General features: G+C 34.9%; 1 protein-coding gene across 5 annotated transcripts in view; it reads right to left on the reverse strand.

Moving 5' to 3' along the window:
- The window catches only part of MAP4K3 (mitogen-activated protein kinase kinase kinase kinase 3), a 59,847-nt gene extending 37,705 nt beyond the window's left edge, over positions 1 to 22,142 (reverse strand). For all 5 annotated transcript variants that reach the window (XM_026684317.2, XM_026684309.2, XM_087961767.1 and 2 more), the window contains exons 1-14: positions 21,800 to 22,142; positions 15,409 to 15,466; positions 13,132 to 13,222; positions 12,424 to 12,488; positions 9,449 to 9,504; positions 8,648 to 8,695; positions 6,750 to 6,792; positions 6,224 to 6,296; positions 5,078 to 5,209; positions 3,694 to 3,756; positions 3,527 to 3,608; positions 2,614 to 2,724; positions 1,155 to 1,227; positions 177 to 235 (exon numbers count right to left, since the gene is read on the reverse strand). In XM_026684317.2, the coding sequence (XP_026540102.2) occupies positions 177 to 235; positions 1,155 to 1,227; positions 2,614 to 2,724; positions 3,527 to 3,608; positions 3,694 to 3,756; positions 5,078 to 5,209; positions 6,224 to 6,296; positions 6,750 to 6,792; positions 8,648 to 8,695; positions 9,449 to 9,504; positions 12,424 to 12,488; positions 13,132 to 13,222; positions 15,409 to 15,466; positions 21,800 to 21,907 (1,062 nt within the window). In that variant the 5' untranslated portion in view covers positions 21,908 to 22,142. The remainder of the gene's footprint in view (positions 1 to 176; positions 236 to 1,154; positions 1,228 to 2,613; positions 2,725 to 3,526; positions 3,609 to 3,693; positions 3,757 to 5,077; positions 5,210 to 6,223; positions 6,297 to 6,749; positions 6,793 to 8,647; positions 8,696 to 9,448; positions 9,505 to 12,423; positions 12,489 to 13,131; positions 13,223 to 15,408; positions 15,467 to 21,799) is intronic.
- Positions 22,143 to 22,165: the final 23 nt, after the last annotated feature.

Consider the following 22,165-nt stretch of genomic DNA (forward strand, 5'->3'; position numbering starts at 1 on the left):
TATAGCCATTGCTGATTAAAATTTAAAATTCTCAGACTATACATAAATTCCTCAGATAATTTCTTAATATAGTGAACAAACTACAAATATATCCTATAGTGAACAAAGTGCATAGTTTATAGATTTCACCATTCACATATTTTAGAGAAGAAATCTAATATGGTTATGTTACTTACGAACTCATGATGTGGCTCCGTCTCCTTTCTTAAAGGAGGATCAAATTTTACTTGACCAACTATTAAAAAGAATAAGTGATAAGAAATGGTTATATTTTCTCCCACTGATTTTCCAAATTATTGTATTATTATTCACTAAGAAACACAGGAAAAAAACCCAAGAACAAAAACAAAATAGAAGCCCAGATGAGTTATCTTGACTATAAATAACAACAAAAACTCAAAGCTATAGATAATTAATGAAGCCTGGTTGAAAAAACTGTGAGACTCACATCCTTTCTTCCCCATCAGCATATAAACAAATAAAAGTATCTCCTTAGTTAGCTCTACCACTGCACAAACTCAATAGGAAATGACTACTGCCTTTTACCTAAGAAGGTGATTAATGGGAAAAACCCATGCCCGTAACAGACAGGAGGGAAGCAAGATTTAATATACTTGCTTAGGGAGTAAATCACACAATTCAGCAGTTCTTACTACAGAATAACATACATTTGATTGTGTTGTAAAGAAAGTCCAAATAGATCTTTGAAATACCACTAAACTTAATTTTTCTGCTCCCTTTTTCTTGTTCAGTGTAATGTTATATGGGAATGATTTGGGAGACAAGCGGAAGAGCTGAAGACTAGTTAACGTTCAGACAAGCAACACCTGAGTCTACAGAAGGAATGAAGGTGTGGCAAACTCTCACAAGGTTTCTTGAACTATAAAGGTGAATGGGAATATACTTTGAGACTAGGAAGATTTTGTTACCGTAGTATTGGAATAAAGTAAGAACTAGTATCGTACTTCTGGGTGTGCTTCTTTTCTGGACTACCTCACAAGTTTGGCACTCACTGTTTGCGTTTCAATATTAAACTAATAAGCAATTGGGCTATAGGATGCCTAATCAAAAAGAGATGGCAAATATCCCACATGAATTAGGCGTGCAGATATGAATAGTTTATTCAGGTTAGTTTATAATGAGTGACAACTTACAGTTTATTTCAGAGCGCGTTTTTTCTTCTCTCACATTTCTACTTGTTGAGTGAATTCTATGAGGTACAAGAGGCTGGGAAAAATATTATATTAAATATTCATTAAATATGAACAAAATTTTCCCCACTTTAAAAATCACAGTGCAAGATATTTTTGTGATCCACTGAAACTTGAATTTAAAATCAGTTTCAAACAACGACATTTCCTGGGAAGGAAGAAATAATTTTGATTTTCAAATTAACTGCTCCAAAATTTTCATTAATTCCCAGTAGAAAGTCACACTTGGTTTAAAAATTTTACTACCTTATATAATAAACATTATCTACTGAGATGTATTTGGCAAAGACATAATTCTTATACCTCTATCCAAAATCAAGGAAGGCCTTAGGCAAGACTTTTCAAGGGGAAGATGCTATCTTTGATTTAAAAAACAACAACTATCCTTTATTAGGAAAGCATCTTTTCCATTGTTTCTAATCTACCATCAGAACTCTCTGGACAAGATAATTAAATTAACTGCATGAAAAATGAAAACAAGCAGTTGGGCACTTTGGACAATAATAATAATTTAAGCATTATTTACATTTTGTCATGCAAAACACAATGTATACATATACAGGACATGAATCAAGCAATAGCTTTTAATTTACTGGAAAAAAAACTATAAACACTGTGGTTGTTATGCTGGATTAGACCACTTCTGGTATTCTCAATGGCTACTGCATGTCTATGTACTTCCACAGAACCTACTGGATCTTTGTGATAAGGACAAAAGAGACTATCCTAATTATTAGATTTGTTTTTGGAGATTTTACTCTTGAATTCAGCATTAAACACAGATTAAGGAGCATAGTATTTTTTCAAACTTCTTTTTTCCTAACAGGAATCCAGTTTCATTATTAATTCTGCATTTACTAACAGATTTTCCACTAAAGAAGGATGCATAGCATCAAACAGAAATATGCACATAGTTTTAAAATAGCCTTCTTGGCCAAAGATGATTTGACTATAGTCCAATCTACATAGATTGTGCTAACTTAAAAGTTATGTTAAATATCACATGGATGTAAGTATGAGGACAGGAAATCTGGTGCCCTTCAGATATATTGTATTATAATTCCCACTACTGGCAATGCACCCCAATATGGGTTTATAGCCAAAAGCATTAGAAATATGCTTTGTAATCGGGGTGGGGTGAGGTGTTGGGGATTATTATTTTATTATTTTTATTTATTTTATATTGTGTTTTTATTTCCTGTAAGCTGCCTTGAGTCACCGTGAGCAAGTAGGCAGCAATATAAATTTTCCAAATTAAATAAAATATGGTAATTTAAACTTACTGAAGAACTAGCCTACTTTGTGTGCCTGCTGTAAAATAGTATGTTTTAAGTACTTATATCAGATTGGTTATATAGCCAAATGTTTAATTATCAAAGCTATATTTAAATGATATTCTTACCTCAGGATCATCATCATCAAAATCATGATAGGTGGAATGATCAGGATTATTCATTTTATCCAATAGTTCGATAGCAAGAGTCCGGCTTAAAGGCTGGGTAATAAAAGGGTGCTTAAAATACAAAATGCAATAGGTAAGTATATGAAAGATACTTGCCTGATAACTTGAACGTTGTAATTTTATTTATTAAATTTATATGTTGCCCCTTTCAATGTTGAGCTACTTTGGGTGGCTTACAACATCATAAAAATATGAAAAGCATTAAAGAAAAATTAACCTTAACCCTTAATATGAATAGACTTCTCAAAACATTCTGGATGAATTCTAAATACCCAACAGAGATATTTCAATACTTTCCATGCTCTGCAAGAAGCTACCCCACTTTTCCATATTTTTAAATTATGCAGAGGATAAGACTAAGGTACCTGACCATATGGTAATCACAGGAAATCTATTAAAATTATCATTGGCAGGGGAGACTTTACAAACATTGTAAGAAAAGGAAAGAGCAGGTTAATACTATCCAAGCTGAGGAGTAGTTGTAGTCAAACCAAGTTCAAATGATAGCACATATGGCTCCCTAGCTTATAGATCCTGTTTTTTAATGCCCGGTTGGTTGTTGGTTAAAGATATATCATTCAGGACCAAGCACGTATCACAGAGAGCTGATTTTGGATAAAGGGATTCTGCTGGTATATCACCTATTCTACTACCTAGCAGTATCTACACTGACCTAAAATCTAACAAGGAAAATCCATTCAACTAACCAGAAAAATAAGCAGCCCCAACTAATGTGTCTAAATTAGATGCTGAATTTTTCCAGCACTTCCTACTGAAAGCTTTCTTCACACAATAAAAGTGGATATAAATAATTTTAAAACAGTTTGGAAAAGGATAGAAAAGTCATTTATACCTGTAATAGTTTTTCAGCTGTAGGCCTTTTTTTAGGATTCTTTGTAAGTGCCATTTTGACAAAATGATGAAAGCTATTTGACCTGTAACACAAAATTATAGTTTTTAGGAAGATAGTTAATGTTCACAGTAACTAATACAATGCAACTATATTGCTGTAATATTTACCATTTCATTTTGTCCTTTAGTTTGGGAGGCTGAAAATTGCTTTTTGACATTAAAAACAATGCTCTGAAAAAGAAGAAAAGGGATTACTTCTACAAAATTCCTGCCACAAGTTGACTTGCATGTAGAGAAGCAACACTGTGTTTGCCTTTACCAAGAAAAAGATAATTCTCAATGGACAGATGATCTAATCCAGCGTTCTACAACCTTTCTGGGTTGGGGACCTGGTGCGTGGGGAGAGAGGGGATGGTTTTATGTGAGGGGCAGGCATGTGCACATAACTTCAATTGCTGCTCACATGAGTGGAGTGACGAGCGCCAACTGCTTAAGTGTGGCAGTGTGCACATGCATGCTCACCTCCCGTTGGTGTGGCCCAGTTCCAAGGATAGTGGATTAAGACCTCTGATCTAATCCATTACCATTTCTAGTCCAGGCTTTTATGGACTCTAAATATGTAAGCCAGTGGTGGGATTCAAAAAGTTTTACCACCAGTTCGGTGGGCATGGCTTGGTGGGTGCGCTTTGTGTGTACGCATGCACCAAATGCGTACTTTGTGCAGGCACAGAGGCATTCCTATTCACCTCCTGCAAACCTGCACTCTCCTGGTTGCTTCAGCAGTTGCCGTGCGGCACTCTGCTGTGCCGCGCAAAGAGCTGCGCTTCAAAAGCAGAGGATAAATATGAGTATGGGAGCCCGGGTGGGCAGGTGGGCCCAACAGTAGAGCGGCAGAGAGAACCGGTTCGGTCTCTGCTACTCATTGCTGCTACTGAACAGAACCGGGCCGAACTGGTAGAATACCACCACTGGTCTGATCTTCATTTTTCCTTCTGTCTGGGGACCTCAGAAATATTTAATGATATCATAATATGTACCAGATGACTAAGGCCAAACATTTCAGCCATTATAAAGCAATTTCTAAATTGTAGTGTTTTCAAGCCAGAAATTCAAGTAACTTGCCTCTATGAAAGTTAGTCTATGCATTTCCAGCTTTATTGTACTCCCAAATAACATAACTAAAATTTGTGGATTTCATTTTAAATTGTGCTGCTTAGGTTAAAAAGCTGGAGGTTGTCCTTAATATATTTCACATTCTGGCATTATATGTTAAAATACTTTATTACAACCAATACAGTCAAAGATAAACTATCTTTTTAAATTGTCTTTTTTTCTTAGCTGCTATATATTAGGTATTTGAATTCACATCCTTCTGTCTTTTCTGAAACTTGCCTATTCATTTGGTGTTTCTTTCTAGCACTCTTATTTGAACAATCTTGAGCAAAATTTGGCTGTATGACGAATAAATATAGTCAACAGCATTATTTTCAACCTCTAGAACACACCTTCTAGCCAAAAAGTTATTAGAGCTTATTATTACTTACTCACTCACCTCATGGGGTGCAAATCAAACATTGGAGGCTGAAGTTCTGCTAGTTCTATAGAAGTAATCCCAACAGCCCAAAGGTCACAAAGTTGATTATATCCACCTTTCCTTTCAACAGCAGCAACCTCAGGAGCCATCCTAAAAAACAACAACAGAAAAATGGCTTATTCCTAGATTTCAAGACATCATTTCATCCAAACATTTTTCAATCTATTTATGTGGTAGTTAAAAGGGTAATGACTAGCAAAGAGGCTAAGATATATTTCAACTGCTCTTCTATCTCCATGAATCTCAAATCTAGCTGCCAATGTTCCTCCCCATCTTAGAAAAAAGCTTTTCCTTTGCTATATTATTCTTGTTAAAGGTATAAGAATAGACCAGATTAATATTTGATACTGATGTTGTGACTTCACAATTACTGTTAATGATATAAATCTATTTTGCTTCTGAGCAACAGGCTTCTCCAGCTTTGCTCAACATACGGTAGGCTTCCATATAACTCTAGGCACCCATGCAAGGATATTATCACATACAAGTCAATTAACAACATACACAAAAGACATTCAGCATGTCTACCACACAAATGGAAAATGGACTTAGTATTAAATTCCAGGATACCCATGGAAACCTCTTCCAGTACACAGAATGCTTCCATTACTTTGACTTGTAAAATGTTTTAAATGTTATTGTAATTGTAAACAAAATTTAAAAAGAAGCAAAGCAATGCACTAGGTCTCAAGAATTATATTTCTTCCCAATGTTCTAGGCTCTCCCTCATCTCTCTCTATATATATACCATAGGCATTTCTAAAAAAATAAAAAAAAATAATATAGAAGGAAAATGAAAGGTAAATTAAAAATGCAGTAACTGGCTTTATATACTGGCCAACCGGCTCTCCACCGAAAAAAGGATGATAATGAATATCCTGGGCTGGCAGAGATACTGACGAGGAATAACCCTCCAAGTTTGTTTCTAGCAAATTGGTGTTTTGCAACTGTCCAATTTTTAATAATGTAGCATTTGTAATTGGCAATCATTTTACTAATTACTAATTACTAAGCCTTGCTTAGTCATTTTCTTTAATAGGTTTTCAAAATATTAAATGTTCATTAGTTCAAAAATAGGAGATCCTTGGAATAAAAGTAAATTACCAGTATGGAGTTCCAATGAAAGATTTCCTTTTTGCAATTGTAGCTGTTATTTGTGCTGCTACTCCAAAATCAGCTATAAAAGAATATGGAAGATAATAAGTACACATATTTATAATAAACAGAATATTTAAAAACTGAAAGTCTTGGTATAGATAATATTTTTATGAAGTAGCCAAAACAACTTTTGAAAACTTTTGTAATGTTCTTTTCATGTTTCTGTTTCAGCATCATTCATTATCTTCCACAAGATGCAAGTATTTATTAAAGATTGGTTATCCCAGTCTCACATCAGGTCATGTTGTAATGACAAAAGTCCCTCTTTCATTAGATCTTATTTATAATAACTATATTAGGTAATTGTCATTTGAGGTAATTGCATAACTGAAGAAAGAAATCTAATTTGAAATACACAACAGGGACTCAAAACTGCCACATGAAGTTCTCACAAACAAACTATCTTGACGGGAATCTTAAAGTATATTAAATATTAGCCTGCATAAAACTGAACTTATATAGAAGTACTTACCCAACTTCACATGGCCATTATCAGTTAAAAGAATATTTGCTCCCTTAGGGAAAAATGGTAAAAGACATATTTTTAGAATTTGTTTTTTTTAATGTTTATATTCGTATAGGTATCAGTACAAATGTATACTACATGTTATAAACTGTGTAAATCTTCAAAATATCGATGTTAGAAATTATTTTCATTATTATGCTAAACTTATGTAGACAATAGGCAAGACATCTCAAGAAAATGCCAACTAAAGTACCAACTAAACTGCCTATAAATATAGCAGACAAACAAGAACAAATATTTAAAAATGACAGTAAAATAATATTTTTTGTAATTAAGAGAGATTTCTTCTGCTTTAGAAGATAAAACTGGAACAAAATAGTGTAAGCATAAAATAGACGTGAAGCTATTTCAGATCTACACAGTGGCGGTAACAATGACAAAATATGTTATTTTTATGTCTTTTATTATATCTGTGGATTCCCACCCCTTGGCTCAGTCCAGACTATCCAGACCTTGTTAGGAAAGAACAAGTAGGTTGATATATTTGCAGTATGCTGCAAGCTTTCTTCAGATAAAATAATAACTCATCTTCACTTGAAATTGAATGACATTTGGGAGAGTTACACAAGGGCATTATTTTGATATTGCAGAATCCAAGGAAATGGATAGAGTCCTCAATAATACAAGTTCCACCATCTGAGGAACAGATTTCGAAGCCATGTTCACCTGGTTTCGAGAGGTGACAAATAAGGAAGGGTGATGTAACAAAAGCCTTGAGTTCGGGGTGCAACTTTTCTTGAACACCCCAACTCTCAATCCAGCCATATTAAACATGCTTTACAAAGGCTCTTCCATTTTGGGGGAAGATTCTGAGGAATCATTTGCAGAGGATCCTAAATGAAGCAGATTATCTAAATCCCCTTCAGTCAGATTACAGACCTGAATATGTGATGGAAACGGCATTGGTCACTGTGGATGACCTTTAAGCCTTTATCCATTTTTAGCTGGTGTACTATTTGCAGCTCTATCTAAACCAGGAAGCCCTGATTATGCTGATTTACAACCACATTATCATGTAGCTCAACTGAGATGTGCTCTATGTGGGGTATCCTTAAAGATAAAAAGTGCCTTCAGGCATATGAACACTAGACAACACTAGATATGTAAGCTTATGTAGTAACAAAGTCAAAAGCAAAACAATGTAATAGAAAACACATTCAAGTCAGAACATTGAACTAAAAGGCAAATTCAATTGAAATCTAAATATTACCTTTGGAAACAATTCATGGTAAGAGTAAGCAGTTTCTGAATGAAATTTATTAGATTTCCTTATTCAAAAGTAAACTGCGAAAAACTAAGGTAGACACTTAACAAAAACTCTACCAGGAGGGACAGAACAGAGATTAAAATAGGATTGTGAACTTTCAATTTCAGAATAAAAAGTATAAAATTGACAAAAGGTACTATAGAAAATGTAACATAGATTAGCTTGTTTACCTAATATCCCAAACACAGAAAAAAGGAATAATATTTTCCAAACTGGACCAATTAAAACAGAGAACTGGTCAAAACTTGGGAAGGGGGAGAACCGACATTTTGCATAACTTGTTCCATGCATATCTTCTTGAATATGGATGTTACAGAACCAAACTTTGTGTTTTTTGCAACAAACAAACGGTGTTGGTTTAATTAACGTGAAATAACTTTAACTTAGTTGGTTCAAAAGAATCAAAGCTCAATTATAATTATTACACAATTTTTTCTTATTTGTAAAAATATATTACTTCAGATAAGTCATTTCATATTGTTGCAATAATAATCTCATGGTCACAGTCTTACTTCATTTTATAAAGTTCAGCTGGGAATTTTATGCACTTTAAAAATAATTTCAACAATAATCCTACCTTTATATCTCTGTGCATTTTTCCTTTACTATGCAGGTAATACAATCCCTATAATTAAAAGAAAAGGAATAAAGTACTTAGAGAAAGATAGGTTTTCTCTGACTGTAAGTTCTATATCGTAAAAAATTAACTAGATTTTTAACAACTGCAAAGGTGTAGTTCTCTTATGTTTGAAATAAATATCACTGCATGACCAATCCATGCTTGAAGAAATGACAGAAGGAAAGATAGAGAACTGTTACAAAACAGCTGACTTTCATCTAAAAAATGTAATCCTTCACAAATGGTTAATATATTTTTATTACTGAAAGGCAAGCATAAGCAATAAGCACACAGCTTCACTGAAGCTTGTCATCTGAAATAGATTGGTGTCAAAAAGAAGCACTACTGTAATCAATTACTGGTCCCTTCTTCTGATAGAAGAACTATACTTCTTCTGTTCAGGATCCGGGTGCCAAGCATTTCTTCTTTTCTTATGAAACCTGCCATATGAGTGAGAAGTCAAACAAAAACCTTTGTAATCATCACAGCGGCTCATTTTGTACCTAAATTTCAAAGGCAAATTCTCTGCACAAGACAGGCTTAGCTCTCTGCAGCTCTGTAAGGCAATGCATACAGATACATAAACACATACCTAAGGGCAAGTGCAGAGGCTGCATTTTGTTTTGGTGGTTAAAGCTCAGCTAAGAAGCATTATTTTAGGGAAATGCATATCTTACAATTGTGCACTCCAATTATTCAACAGAAATGTCTGGTATCTTTTTTCTATCTTAAAAGCCAACAGTATAACAATTTGCTTACCTGCAGTGTCTCTCTGCTTACATAAGCAATCTGCTGTTCTGAAAGTGGTCCAGTCACTAAAAGAGAATCCATCCAAATTAGTTAGAAGATCTACTATAATTCATTGCTTACTTTGAAAAACTCAAAATCTCTTGCTTGCTTTTATGTACATATATTCACTGTTCATACTCTGAACTTTAAATAAACATCACAGAAGAAAACTTTTGTATTCAAGTTTTGCCAGAAACCCAAGAAAAATATAGAATAAAAAATTTCAGCTGAAACTCATATTGATGCCACAAGGATTAAATCTCCTTCTATTGTGCTATTATAAATTAACCCAAGCCTGCTATAATGATGAACTGAGATAGTTTAACTGTAAAAATTATATTTTCACACAGCCATGGTGGCACAGTGGTTAGAGTGCAGTACTGCAGGCTACTTCTGCTGAGAGCTGGCTGCCTGCAATTTGGCAGATCGAATCTCACCAGGCTCAAGGTTGACTCAGCCTTTCATCCATCAGAGGTGGGTAAAATGAGGACCCACCTTGGGGGCAATATGCTGACCCTGTAAACTGCTTAGAGGGCTGTACAAGTACTGTGAAGCGATATATAAGTCTAAGCGCTATTGCTATATTTGTAAGATAAATTATGTGCAATGTTTGAACTGCCATCTATTTTCTACACCTGGACTATTGCAATGTACTCTATATGGGGCATCCTTGAAGAGTATCTGGAAGCTTCAGTGCAGAACACAGCTGAGCAGGGCAGTTCTTGGTTCATGTTACAATGCTGTTCTGTAAGCTGCAATTAGCTTCTACCCCCAACCACACCCCAGCACTACCCCCAGCCCTCCAAAGTCAAACACAACCCCTGATGCGGCCCTCAATGAAATAGAGTTTGACACCCCTACTGAACACATGCTGGTCCTTCCCACTCCATCCTGGTCAATTTTCTTTTAACTGAATTTTAAATGTAAGATCCTGTTTATTGTTTTAATATTTTATAGTGCATTTTAATTGAATGTTTGCAAGCTGTCTAGAGTAGCTTTGGTGAGGTGGATGGATCTTATTTATTTGGTAAATAAATAAATGTTTAGGGCTGTTAATTTTATGATTTGTATTTTTACAAATGGAACTTGCAGAATATTCTGGTATAATTCTAATTTACCATTCCCTCCAAACAGGGTTTCTATTCTATTTCCCTCCCCACCCCCTCAATACTCTCCCTAATCCCTAACATTTTATGATTTCTTGATCATTGTTATTTCAAAGAAATAAACTAACAAACTAGGAAGCCAAATGACTGAGATGGGGCACCATTCAAGCATATGTATACCTTTGGAATGGTAAGCTTTTCTTCAATAAACGACTTTGCAAACATTCTTTAATGTTTGCTTGTTTTTAGTGCTCCTCTCTGAGAGAAGCTTGAGTCATCAGAATTGGATACAATATTTGGGATGTGGTCTGACCCAGTGGTCGCCAACCGGTGGGCCGCGGCGAGAAAATTTTGGAAGTCCACAGAGAAATATCATCCCCAGAACACCCCCCAAAGCAATTAATCCAGACTGCACAGGAGCATGTCTGCCCCGCCCACATGGCCCGCGGGAACCCTCCCTGCCCACTCACTCCTTACCTGACAAACTTGCCTGCTAACTTGCTATTTTTCCTCCCCCCGCCACCATCAGCTGTTCTGCTGTGCCAGGAGATTTAGATTAGCTAGAAAGCAGGCAATCATTGGATTTCTTGCTTTCTAGCTAATCTTTAGATCTTTGGCTCTGCTTTTAAGCAGAGCCGAACCTCCCTTAGGACTGAAGCTTCTATTATTCAGTGCAGACTCAGATAGCCGATGGCAGAAACCCAGATCTCTAAGTGAACCTGTGATTCTGTGAGCAACTCAATCTGCCTGCCTGCTTTGCCTGATTTTGGGTAAAATTGCTCTTTTTAAAAAAATAAAAATTCAATATTTACATACATGGTGTGTTGTTAGTTAATTTTGTGAGTTTGTTTGCAAGCAAATTTTATGTGACAGACTCAGGTAGCCAATGGCAGAAAGATAGATCTCTGAATCTGTGATTCTGTGAGCAACTCAATCTGCCCAACTGCTTTGCCTGATTTTGGGTAAAAGTTGCTCTTTCTTTAAAAAAATAAAAAATCTGTGTTACACACTTAATTATTCCTCCCAGCTTAATACCTTCAATGAGTATGGTTATTCAACCAATGGTAGAGTCAATGCCAGCCCCTTTGTTGATATCTTCTCTACTAGACCTCATGGCAGACTTTATTGAACACTCTGCTGAAGCCAAGCTATGCCAATCTCTTTGTCAACTAAATTGATTACTTTATTAAAATAATAACAACAAAACAACTGGTCGGTTTGGCATGATTTATCTTTGTTCCAGGTTGGCTTCAGATAAACAATGCACTCTTCTCTAAATCCTCACAAACTTAATAATCTGGTCCAAATTTTTCATTGATGTCAACATTAAGCAGATTAGTTTGTAACTATCCAGATCTCTCCTGTTTAAAGAATGGATCACTATTTGCCTTCCTCCAATTCTCTTTTTACCCCCAAGATTGCTGAAAGATTACAGAAAAGAGATCTGAGATGATACACACTGTGGTTCTGATTAAAGAGGAAAAAAAGAGGGTGGGACACATAACAGCTAACTGCCATCTGGCAATACCCCATATTTGCCTCTATTACTAGCTAGCCTGTTTCATACAATTATTTCTAAATTTTCAATTAACAAGAGAATAACAAAATAATATACTTTTCAAAAGAATAATTATGACAGAAGGGCTTGTGTCTCCAGCAATTAAAACTAATGAAGTTTCACATTATTTCACATGGTTAGTTTATTATTTTGTGGTACCCATGGACAAGAGTTAATGTATTATTTTATGTATGTACTCAATATCAAATTAATGAAAGAAAACAACCATTATATGTCAAATACATATTTTCAAAATAATACTATAACATTTGCCAACTTACCATGGTAAATATCCTGTAATGAACCACCTCCACAGAACTCCATGCAAATCCACAATTTATCACGTCTAAACATCAAGGGTCTGATTAGTTTTGCATATTTATAAACACTTCATGCAATCTTAACTATGAAACTTCAAGATTTTGCAATATATTTTGAGGAAAACTAAGCCTTTCATCTTTCCAAAACAGAAGGCTATTCCACTTTCCTCTCACTTCTTCATGAAATTCCAGTACCAACAAATTCTAATTCTGACTATTGGAAGCAGACTCTTACAAAAATTCTAAATTACTACTGAATTCTGTATTTAGAAGACTTATTGAAAACTATGAAAATTCATTTTAATGAATTAAAATCTAATCCGTTTTGCTTTGTTTGATATCTAGATGTTAGAGTTTGTCAGAGTTTTGATATCAGTATTTATACTTTAAAATAACATAAACTAGCTCTATAGCCATGCTCTGCTATGAAACTATGTGATTGGGCTTAGTTTTGGGGAAGGAAAATAAAGGGAAAAAATTGTGAATACCATTGGTATCCATCTGGCTAGCGTGATCTGTTAACTGAAATTAGGCAGTACACAATATGAACTTCCTAGGGAGTATAGAATGCCACAGTTAATTAGAAATCCAGGGTCATACTAGGTTTTATTTTTGCAAACAGTGAACAATGTTTACATTCTTATTTTATGTACATCATAAAAATTATACCTGAGATAGCTGCCAAAATAAGCAACAATGTTTGGATGTTTACAATCTTTCATCATAATGATTTCCTGCTGCACAACAGCAAAATCTTCACCTATGAAAAAAGCATGTTTAGCTTATGCTTATGCTTATAGAAAGAATGTTCCATTACTTACATAAAAAGCACTTCAATTCCTGAAAATTAATGAATCAATTATTTCCCCATTATATTTAATTACAACATATGTTATTCCATTTTTGAAGTACATGATATAACACAATAAAAAATTAACATTAGTAGAAAACAATAATGAAGTATGATCACCCAATATGCCAGCATTCAAGTTATCAATATTTTACTAAAACAGGTTATCAATATCTCACCAGGAAAACATAGATTAACTATTGATATTATCTTGTTAAATAGAACAAGTATTATTTACTTCTATAGTTACAAATAGGATTTGGTATTTAAATTTATTAGTTATGTTGCCACTGTTGGAAATGGCTGATCCATGCTAAATTCTCCCACCACCAAATTTAAAACATGGAATATGGTCCTTCAGAACTCTAGGTGTTACTGATAAAGAGAATAACATAGGAAACCATTGAATAAACTTCCAGCAACAGAAAAAACAATATATTTTCTATTTTTTGCAATGTTATACAGATATACCTGCCATCAAGAATTATTATATATATCTATTTCACTATGGATTGGGAAACTGACATCTATGTTATCCAAAACAGATTGTGACAACATCATTCATGTTATATTTAACAATATAGAACTGAGGGTATGCAATACGGATTTACATGTACACTGGGAGTGAAACAACAGGAACAGAAGCTATGAACCAGTTGCTGTGATAAATATTACAAATGCAATTACTGAAAATTCTTTAAATATTCATTTTTGTCTTTTGTAACTAACATTTCTGACTGCGTTACAAGTTTTGCTGTAAATCAACAAGCAAGAATATCTGTAGTTGTAAATAAAAACCTATGATCTCGATGACATCTAATGACACCTAGTCTGCAGAGTAGTATGTAACAAAAGTTGAAGAGATGTGCATAAATTATGCAATCAATAATAAACACTTTTTAATTTAGCTCAAAAGTCTACAGCTTCCAGGTATGTTTACCTTGGTAGTAAGATCATAGAGTAGGCAGTTTGCTTTTGGTCTATATTCTATTGTGCTAGTCTCTAGATATTCTATTAACTTATAAAGGACCTTGAAATACGGTGAAAGCATTACCTACATCTATTTTTGCTTAGGTCATCTTCTGAAATTAATACAGTTACATTGTAGTGCAACTTTATTTCAAGCCTCGCTCATACTACCCAGAGCAAATGCTATTGGATGTGATTCTGCAATTTCCTGGTTTGACAGCAAATTGTTAATTTATGCCAATCTTATTACCATTTCTTTCTTTTTTTTAGTTTTAATTAAAAAAAAACCAAAACATTCTAAACTTTTGGCTGATTAAAGCAACCAAGTAGCTAGCCTCATTTTTTTCTCTTCCACTAGCTAATTGGGTGCCTATGCAATGTCCTTAGTACAACATCTTTTTAGTTATGATCGCAGAAATGTGCTGTAGTTTAACCACCATGACTACTAGCCACTTATTATCTTAATATTTATTAGTTATTCTTATATGTAGTAAAGCATTCCTGTTCACTTTCTCTACGTCACATAAATTCCACATCATTTATTTCACCTTTCCCCAGCTGCCTTTTAAAAGGTAAATACTCTCAAACATTCTTCATAGGGCGTATATCTAGATAAATAGAAAAGTAAATTCTTCGAAGTGTTTCCATTTTTATTTATTTTTATCCTGCTTTGCTACCAAACAGCACTCAAAGTATCTGACAAAAGTATTAAAAGTAAAAGTAAAATATGTTTAAATCCCATATTAAACACTGTAAATAATACATGCAAAGGAAAACTGTAGTAACACACACACACACACACACACACACACACACTAAAATTAACATTTCAATAGCAACTTTTTCAATATGCGAATTCAGGTGGAATTAACAACTTCAATTCTACTTTTTAAAGAGGCCCATTTATGCATCTACCTTATTTTGCTTTCCTAAGTGTTACCCTTTCATGATATGGAGGCTAGTTACATATCATTTAAACATTCCAATAGAAAGGCAATTTTTGATTATATAGGAAAATGTGCAGCTAAAATTACTTATATTCTACTGGGTCATTGTATCATTTAAAAAGAAAGAAAACATTTAAAAAAATACAGGAAATAGAAATCTTGAGATTAAAAACTGCTTACCTGGTTCTAATTTTATTACTTTAATTGCAGCCAGTTCACTTGTATTAACATTCCGAGCCTATTTTTTAAAAAGAGAAATTGAGTAAATTAAACTGTGTTTTAGAATCATTCTAAAAGCACAAATCCAGAGACTTAAAAATATCTTCAAACTGAGCTCAATTTGTAGAGATGAGGACTTTGGAGAGAAAGAGAGATCCCCAAGCACATGCAATGAGGACTTCCAGAGATAGATGGGCTATAAAATATCAAAACACCATAATTAATTGTATCCTAATAATGGTATAGTACTGTACAAATTATAAAATATAGGAATCCTTCAGGTAAATCTCACTTCTTGATTTTCTTTGGCAACAAGAAGGAATTTCCTATTTTATCTATATTTTATCTTTATCCATAACAATAGCTTGATGAAATAATGTCACATTTGCCACCAAATATTTCTGCCTTTGAATAAAACTGCCAACAGCAGAATTAAGGATTCATACAGTACAGTTTAAAAGCTAAAACAGACAGGAAAAGTACAATTCAATTTTGCCTCAAAAATAATTAATTCTGTATTGTAATAGCTTCATGCAATGATATTCTTCTTAAATACTTTAAGCATGCTGGTGGGAAATTGTTAATGAAGAGTTAACTAAACTATGAGATATAAAAAGGAATAAGACAGGAATGCCTACTGTTCCTTCTCTTGTTTATTTTAGTTCTGAAAATACTGTACATAAGGCAAAATGAGAGGATTGTGTGACTAAATATTTAAAAAAAATGTATAAGTTAAGGGCTTTTGCAGGTGACTTGATATTGGTTCCGAAAGATCTTTTAAAAGAAATTGAAATATTATGATGTATTATTTATTTATTTAATAGGCAAATTAAAAGAATTGGTCCCTTAACAGGTTTTAAGAATAAACAGAAGATGAAGATGTTAACAGAAATATGAAAATAGAAGTTCAAACTAGAAGCTAGAATGATGTTTTTGTTTCAGATAATACCTGTTTTGACAACTGATACATCATTTAAAGAGTGGCAGAAGGATAAATTTGGCAGAGGAAAACACATTAAATATATGGTGCTACAAGATGCAAAGGAAAGAGGAGGAGCGGGTTTACCTGATCTGTAACTATATTTGGAAGCTTGCTGTTTGGATAGGATGAAAGAGTAAGAAAAAGAAGGCTTTTGAATTTAGAAGGACATAAGCTGAGATTTGGGTGGTATGGATATTTGTGATATGAGAAAGGTCAATGTGAATTTTAAAAATCATTATGCTAGACAGGCCATGTTTTGAATATGGAATAGATATAACTCAGATTCTGATCAGAGTTACCTCTGATTCTCAGCACAAGAAGCATAATATAGACAAGAAATATTAAACGAACACAAAACACTAACTTTTGCCAAGGTGAATGTAAGATTATCATATAACAGTGTAGCACTTTAAGTACTGATATTAGAATCTGATGAGGTTGATAAAAGCAGCCAAACTGATAAGAATTAGCAACTAAAATAATAAATTAATTCAAATAATTTTGAATTAATCTGAATCCTCAAATTTATGGCAAATCAGACAAAAACCTAGTGTTTTAAATCCTTATGTTGAAAGACATACACACTTTGGATCTGGCAGAAGGCTATGTGCAGACTTTCTAAATTAAGGACAGTATCATGCTTTTCTTCTTTTTAACATGAGAGTATTTTTGACACTGATGTACACCTCCAAATCTTAATCTGCCATCCTTCTAATGAAGGAATCCTAAAGTAAATTATCATCCAAAATTGTTGTAGTTTGTCACCTTGCAGCAAGGCATGAAAAATTGATCTATCCTAATTGGCACATTTCTGACAGTGTTTATAAATATTTTGGAAAAAAAACACTGGAATAATATATCAACAAAACAAAATCTTCTATAATTTGTTCAGTATAATATTTACAGTAAACTTGCTCAGTTGCAGCATCACAAACAAATATATTGTGAGATAGTAACCATAAATCAGATTACAGGGGCTAAGAATCAGATGCATTTGAATTTCATTGTTTAAACTAATGTCCTTTGCTTTTAAATATTTAAGTTTTAGAACAGTGGTCCCCAACCTTTCCGGCTTTGTGGACCAGGGGTGGGGGGGAGAGGATGGTTCTGTGCTAGTTACAGGCAAGCCAAACAGGCTGTGGCCTGGTAGTGTGTCACGCCCCAAGGGTTGGTTATTGGGGACCCCGCTTTAGAACATAAAGTGGAAAACTGTTTTCTTCCAGATAATCCCGGACTATATATCTCATCAATTTTTTCTAAGAAAGACTGATGGGGATTGGGGTATAACAATTTTAAAAGGACCACATATTTTTTCCACGTATTTTAGGCAAAAATAAAACCTAGCATTTTATTAATTTTTTGGGGTCAAAGGCTTATTTCTTTAAAGGTAATGAGTCAAGGGGCACATATTGTGAGTGTAATTTAAGTAGGCAGTGAATGGACCAGAACTATAAGGTTAACAGTTCTCTCTCTTTCTGAAATCTCTCTCTGACTCCCTCTCTTACTCAGTTCCAAGCAGCAGGCTATCAGTAAAGGAATAAATAGCATTATCAATAGTCTACTGATAACTTACTAAGAGATTTTAAAATCTAGGTAAGGCTGCCTGTCCTTTGCATATACAGATATATACTCAGTTATAGTTAAGACAAACATGCTGGACAAAATTTAATTCTTAAAATGCATACCTTTCCAACTGAATGCTGAGGTGTATCCCTGATACCAATTTAAGTCCATTGTGAGACTGTTTATGGTTAATTATTATCAGTTTAATTTATGGTACTACATGTAGTCCTTGGGCTATGACCATTCATTCAACAAGTGTTCAAAATTATAATAGTGATGAATGAAAGATAATTACAATTGGTCCTCAAAGTTACAGCCCTTGCAGCACTCCTGAGGTCACATAATCTAAATCTGAGTGCTTGGCAACTAGCCTGCATTTATGATTGGCCACTGTTTCCCATCATTCTCCTGCCCTGTGCAAAACTGCCTTCAACTTCCCCCCATCTGCCCATCCCCCTCCATCATAGCCCTTTCGACTTGTCTGCATTCCACTGTCTATTCCTGTTGCTGCCCCTTCTTGATCTGTCATTTTCTTCCACTGCTGGTCCCTGATCCAAGCACAATCTTAGCCTAACAAGTGCAATCTGGATTCTGCCACCAAGCGTCAGGGTCATATGCTGCTTTGTTTAATGTCTGCTTTGCTAAGGACAGAAATTCCAGTCACAATTCTGGTCATAACCTGAGAAGTACCTGTAGATATTGTGGATGTTTTGTTGTTACAAAATTTGCTTTAGTGTATATATTGCTGACCCTGGATGTTTTATTATTTCATGCTGTATTATACCAGTAATAATTTTACAGAGTTATGTAGACTATTTTAATTATTTTTTTGTAAGCAACTATGAAGCAAAACAGACTCAGCAATGCAGAAGCACAACAAATATGGAATGAAAAGGATGACTATTCCCAGATATAGACTTTGTTTTTCCCTAGAAACCTAGCTTTCAACCAATTCTGCTAATGCAATACTAAAATTAGCAATAACATCCAGGAATAAATTCTCAATCTGAAGGGACCCATCACACAATATATGTTAAAATCATGCTAAAAATGAAAAATTTAAACATAACATTTAAAAAAAATATTACCTCAATTGTACAGGTTTTTTAAAGAGCAACGATTGGTTATACCCTAATTGGAAAGTCTTTGGGCACTGTGGATGCCACAATCCAAACAAAGAAACATTTTGATTTATTTGAAGCATTTATATCATTTATATATTGCCTAATTAACAAATTTTGATTATATTTAGTAGCAAAACATTGACTACAGAAACCAGTAAAAATCTGGTTTCATACCTCTTGCTTCATAGAAAATATATATGAATGATGCCTAGGCAAAGTGTTTTCTTTTAATACAGTAACAGTATTGAGTAAAGTGTTTGTATGCAAATATGCTTGCAAATTATTTCTCATGTGGGTGTGTATCAACCCATTTTTAAAGTGGCAGTATTTTCTACTACTTGCCTCCCTGTGTTGTTTTTAAAAATGACTGTGATTTTAATATTAGAATTTATTGAACTGGTCTTTGCTAGTTGCCAAAATTAAGTTTTTCTATATTACTGGCAAGCGTTTTGTGGCATCTGCTGAGCATTAATGTTTTATTAATTAACCATAGACTGTGTTGATTAAAGAAAGTATAATCAACTATAGAAGTTCTTTTGACTAACTCCAGTTGCATAATCTTGTTTCTTTTCTGTTACAGCATGTAAAAGAAGACAAATATTAAAATAATCTCAATGTGATTTACCTAAGCATGCACTTCTGATTTATTGCTTTATCTTTGCCAATATTTTATATGAGCACTTATGTGACTATGCAACACTTTAAAAATGATTTATTTATGGAAGATGCAAATATTTTTGTTTAATAAAGGTTGAAAGTCAAGGGCTTAATTGAAAAACAACAGAAATCAATGAAGTTAATAAAACATAGCTAGCTGGAAATTAAGCTAGTAATACTTTACCCAATTTTTTAAATAGCCTGAAATTGTATTTTAGGATATTAGAAAGTTAGGTGCAGGAAAATTTAAACAATTGTTTCATATTTACTTTTATTTCAGCTTTAGAATCATAGTTAAAAATCTCTTTGCTAGTTTAACAAACCTGAGAAGGCACAATCTCAAAATCATGGAAGTATTTAAAAGTTTAATTAAAAATGATGAGATACCTCCCAAGTGCTTTTATGTTATGTTTTAAATTCAGCCTCAAAACCACCTTAATAAGCTATTATAATTCTGTAAGTTTACTACTGTCTTTATCCTCTTTAAAAATGCCAAATAAAGACTGCAAATTTCCCTGGCTACTACTTCTGACTCATATTTCAAATTCATGTTTTAGTTTCTTATTTAACATCAAGAACTCCATTCATGATTCCCTCCCTCCCAAAATTGTCTGAGCATCTGTCCTCCTGCCACACTGTAAGCAAATATTTAAAACTATATCTGTACATGAAAGCCTTAAAATATATTTAGTAATCTCTCTGTTGCTATTCTTTTTCATAATAGTTTTTTCATTACTTGGAAAGATCAGGTAAAAATGGTAAGACAAAACAGATGCTTAAAAAGAATGATACAGTAACCATACACCCTAGAATATTATCTCTGTAACTTGGATAACAAGCATGCTCTAACATTGTTCTATCAAATTGAGATATTGAAGAATGGCAGGGCTGTTTTCTCTTCAATTGATTTAAATTAAAAAAAGAAAAAAATGTAGTTCACTTATTCACATGGAGATACAAATAACTCTTATGTTGTCCCTTCCATTTCTCACTTTGTTGCTGTCATAAGAACTGTCCTACTTTGCTAAAGGACTGTAAGAGCATTTTTTAAAAATTGGGATAAGACCTCTTCTGATGGGAATCCAAAACCTTTATGGAAATGGGAGTCAAAGTGAAGGGGAAACACAAATAACATATGGTGTCCTGCTTTCAAAAATATATTGACAGTTTCTAGCAGAAAAGAAAGTCATTTAGGCACAACATTGGTTCGGGCACCAAATTATTTCAGGAACTGTCAAAATAATTATCAGGTGATTCATTTCTTGTGGAAAAAAACACAAACTTTATGACATTGATTTTGGAAGGAGAGAGAATAAAAGAACAATGAGTAGGGTGAAAATTAATACTGTACCATTATAGATCTCAGGAAGAATCTGAGGGGCACTGATGAAAAACCAGTGTACATGAGGAAGGCCTGCAAGTTGGTTCAACTCGGGAAGCAGATTAGAAGCCAAGGTTCACCCTGACTACTTGGCCCTTATGATCTGTGTGCTTAGAAGCCCGTCTCTCACTATCACCCTGTGCCTGATCTCATGTGCCAGAGGTGGAGGGTACAGGTTCCTTACAGAGTTAATTTAAATTACCAGATTAATCATGCAGAAAAGCTTTTCAGGTTTTTTTCCCCCCCCTGCTGGTACTGTCATAATGCCAACTCAGATGGAAGAAATCTGTATGGAAGGCCATACCGAACCCCGAAAATCAAGTTCGGAGGGAACACCGTAGAGAGTGACAGTTCAGGTGCATTCATAAGAGATAAAAGAGGGACGGATTTGAAGACGGGAGTCAAACCCATCCTGTGACAGGGCCGGGCAAGAGAAAAGGTATCACGGGGAAGGGAGAGGAAACAGGCCAGAAAATTCGCAGATGGAGGAAGGACCACCCAAAAACACCTTTCCCAAGCAGGAAGGCGGGGAAAGAGTCGGCGAGGTTGCCCGACGACGGGGCGGGTGTCGGGGAGGAGGACCTGTGCAGGCTGAAGAGCGAAGGGAGGAAGGAAAGCAGCCCCCTCGACCTCCACCGCTCTCACCTTGTAGACATCGCCGTAGGTGCCGCTACCGATGCGCTGGATGAGCTCGAAGTCTTCCTGGGGGTTCCTGCGGGACAGGTCGCACACCCGCCCCCCGCCGACACTCATGCTGCGCCGCCTCCCGGAGCACGCAGCTGCCCCCTCAGCCCGCTCCGCCGCAGCCCCCGGGAGGACGAGGTGGGGGAAGGGAAGGAAGGAAAGAGGGTGAGCAGGTGGGTAGGGGAAAGGGGGGGAGGAGAAGGAGGAGGAGGAGGAGGAGGAGGGAGAAGACGACCCGGAGCGATCACCACCGACGCCACCTCCCCCAGTTCTGCTCAAGCAACATGGCGCCCGCAGTCACCGCATGCGCATGCGCGCAGGATCTTC

The sequence above is a fragment of the Notechis scutatus genome, chromosome 1, assembly GCF_049901735.1.
Source record: "Notechis scutatus isolate UNSWTSFEM ecotype Mainland chromosome 1, rNotScu1.2, whole genome shotgun sequence".
Lineage (NCBI taxonomy): Eukaryota > Metazoa > Chordata > Lepidosauria > Squamata > Elapidae > Notechis > Notechis scutatus.